This window comes from Pteropus vampyrus, unplaced genomic scaffold, assembly GCF_000151845.1.
Source record: "Pteropus vampyrus isolate Shadow unplaced genomic scaffold, Pvam_2.0 Scaffold11762, whole genome shotgun sequence".
NCBI classification, from domain to species: Eukaryota; Metazoa; Chordata; class Mammalia; order Chiroptera; family Pteropodidae; genus Pteropus; species Pteropus vampyrus.
In genome coordinates, this window is record NW_011900543.1 from 3,769 (window position 1) to 5,798 (window position 2,030).

The following is a 2,030-nucleotide window of genomic DNA, read 5'->3' on the forward strand; positions in this document are numbered from 1 at the left end:
GGCCTCCCAGGGTTTGAAGGGTGGCTCCAGGATTTACTAGGCACGTGATCGAAAGACAGCGAGTTACTAATCTGACTTCAGTTTCCTCTAAAGGCGCATAATCATAGCGCCCACTTGTTACGGTGGTTGTGAAGAGTAAAGGAGCTAATGTTTGAAAATGTCTTAGAGCAGGGCCCGTATGTTGTTGAGTGCTGCATCATGGGGTGGGTTCAGCGAGATAACCCACGTGCAGTGCTTATCATGGAGACGCCCCTACCAGTCCTCCAGACATGGGAGCTGTCATCATGATTATCCTGTTACCCCTACAGCTCTGCTCAGGAGTGGTTCCATGACTGATGGACCCCTCAGAGTGTATTCTCAACAGGAGGCCTCCGAAAACACTGCCCTGAGACTCCCAAGTCCAGTCCCCTGCCTGACATGGGAATTCCCACTGGAACATCTGCACAGAGAGAAGGCCAGCCTCCCCTTGTATCCCTCCTGGGTTGGGGAGATCACCTCTCTTGAGAACCAGTTCCCGAGAGGCCCCGCCCTCGCCCAGCCCAGCCCATCCACCAGTACCTCTTACCTGTCCCAGGCCGGCCCATGATGACTTCCTTCTTGGGGGCAGGATGGCTGGTGTAGCTGCTGGGCACCAGGACAGGCAACAGGGCAGCGGGTGAGGGGTGGAAGGCCACTGGCTGGAAGGGTGAGGAAGCCAGGCCAAAGGTGGGCATCGGCTGGGCCACAGCGGTCGGCGCGGCTGGAGACACGGTGATGGGCACAGGAGCTGGCAGAGGCGGAGGCAGGCCTGGCTTCCCACTGGACACCCCAGGGGGTACCGGGGTCTCTCGGCAGCCCCGTCCAGGTCCCGAGGCCCGAGCCTCTCCAGCAGTGCCCACCTCCCCCGGGAATTTGGAAGGCAGTGGCACATCAGGATTGCGGACAATAACAGGTGAGTCCCGCTGCACAGCGGGCACCCTGCGCACAGAAGGCCCAGGATCCGAAGTCAGGCCAGCAGGTGCGGGCAACAGCAGCAACGGTGAGGGCTGGCGGGAGCGGGAGAAGGGCACAGCAGGTGACACAGCCCGGAAGCCGGCAGGTGTGGAGGGTGTAGGTGTGTGGGACACCGAGTCCACACCAGAGTCTAGGCTGTCACTCTTGGGAAAGTCTGGGGCGGCTCCTCCACCTCCTGCACCAGGGGCCCCTAATGCCCCTGGGTGAGGCAGCAGCTCTGTCTTCCGCCGCCCAGGGCTGATGGGCACGGTGAAGGTCAGGTTGGTCTGGAAGGTGGGGAGGATGCCAGAGGAATGGCGCTCTCGGGAGGCAGGCGGCGGCGGGTGGGGGCCCAGGTCTGGTGGCGTCAGCACACCTGCCTTAGGGGTGCTGGCGCTCAGGTGGCGACTGCGAACAGCAGTGCGCTGGATGACTGGTGAGGCGTTGATGGGGCTGAAGTTGGCGGGACGGAAGCCGAAGAGCGGCGAGGGTGAGGGTGACGGTGCTGGCGAGAAGGGAGACTGCGTGGAGACCGGGGAGAAGGAGGGCGTGCCGGAGCGGGAGCTGCCCAAGGACACCAGCATCACGGCCGCCTCGCACTCATCGAACTCAAAGCGTGACAGGTCGGCGGGGGCCACCAGGCGTGGGCGTGAGTCTCCACGGGCCGCCACGCTGCTGGCCTCGCTGTCCCTCGATGTCTCATCGCCCCAGTCGAACTCGGTGCTGCCCTCACGAGCTGCCATGCCAGCCGGCCGCCCGGCCCCCCCCGGGCCACTGTCTGCCAGGCCCTCCATCTCCTTGGTTCGCATGGACAGATGGCGCGAGCAGTAGCCTCGCCGCTGCGACTCCTTCATGCAGCCGTCTCGGGAACACAGCCGCCGCCACTGTTTGCCGTTGAACTTCTTGCGGATTCCGTTAGGTGTGCAGACCACATCGCCCTTCTTGTACTTCTGCTGGGCAGCCGTCAGTGGGGTGCGGGCACGGGTGGCCGGTGCGACCCCTTTCTCCAGAGAGGCCACGCTGCTGCTGCGGCTGCCGCCCTGGCTCCCTTCCTGGCA

The 2,030-nt window shown here is 63.7% G+C and overlaps 1 protein-coding gene across 1 annotated transcript; it reads right to left on the reverse strand.

The window, feature by feature from the left end:
- Window positions 1–6: 6 nt before the first annotated feature.
- On the reverse strand, window positions 7–2,024 carry LOC105310796 (protein capicua homolog). Its single transcript, XM_011386905.2, has one exon. It carries the CDS (start codon window positions 1,824–1,826, stop codon window positions 492–494), a length of 1,335 nt encoding a protein of 444 aa, XP_011385207.1. The 5' UTR covers window positions 1,827–2,024; the 3' UTR covers window positions 7–491.
- Between the last annotated feature and the right edge of the window lie 6 nt (window positions 2,025–2,030).

What these genes read in the sequence shown, in the direction of transcription:
- LOC105310796 (XM_011386905.2), bottom strand. Translation starts at nt 1,826, where the DNA reads ATGAAGGAGTCGCAGCGGCGAGGCTACTGCTCGCGCCATCTGTCCATG.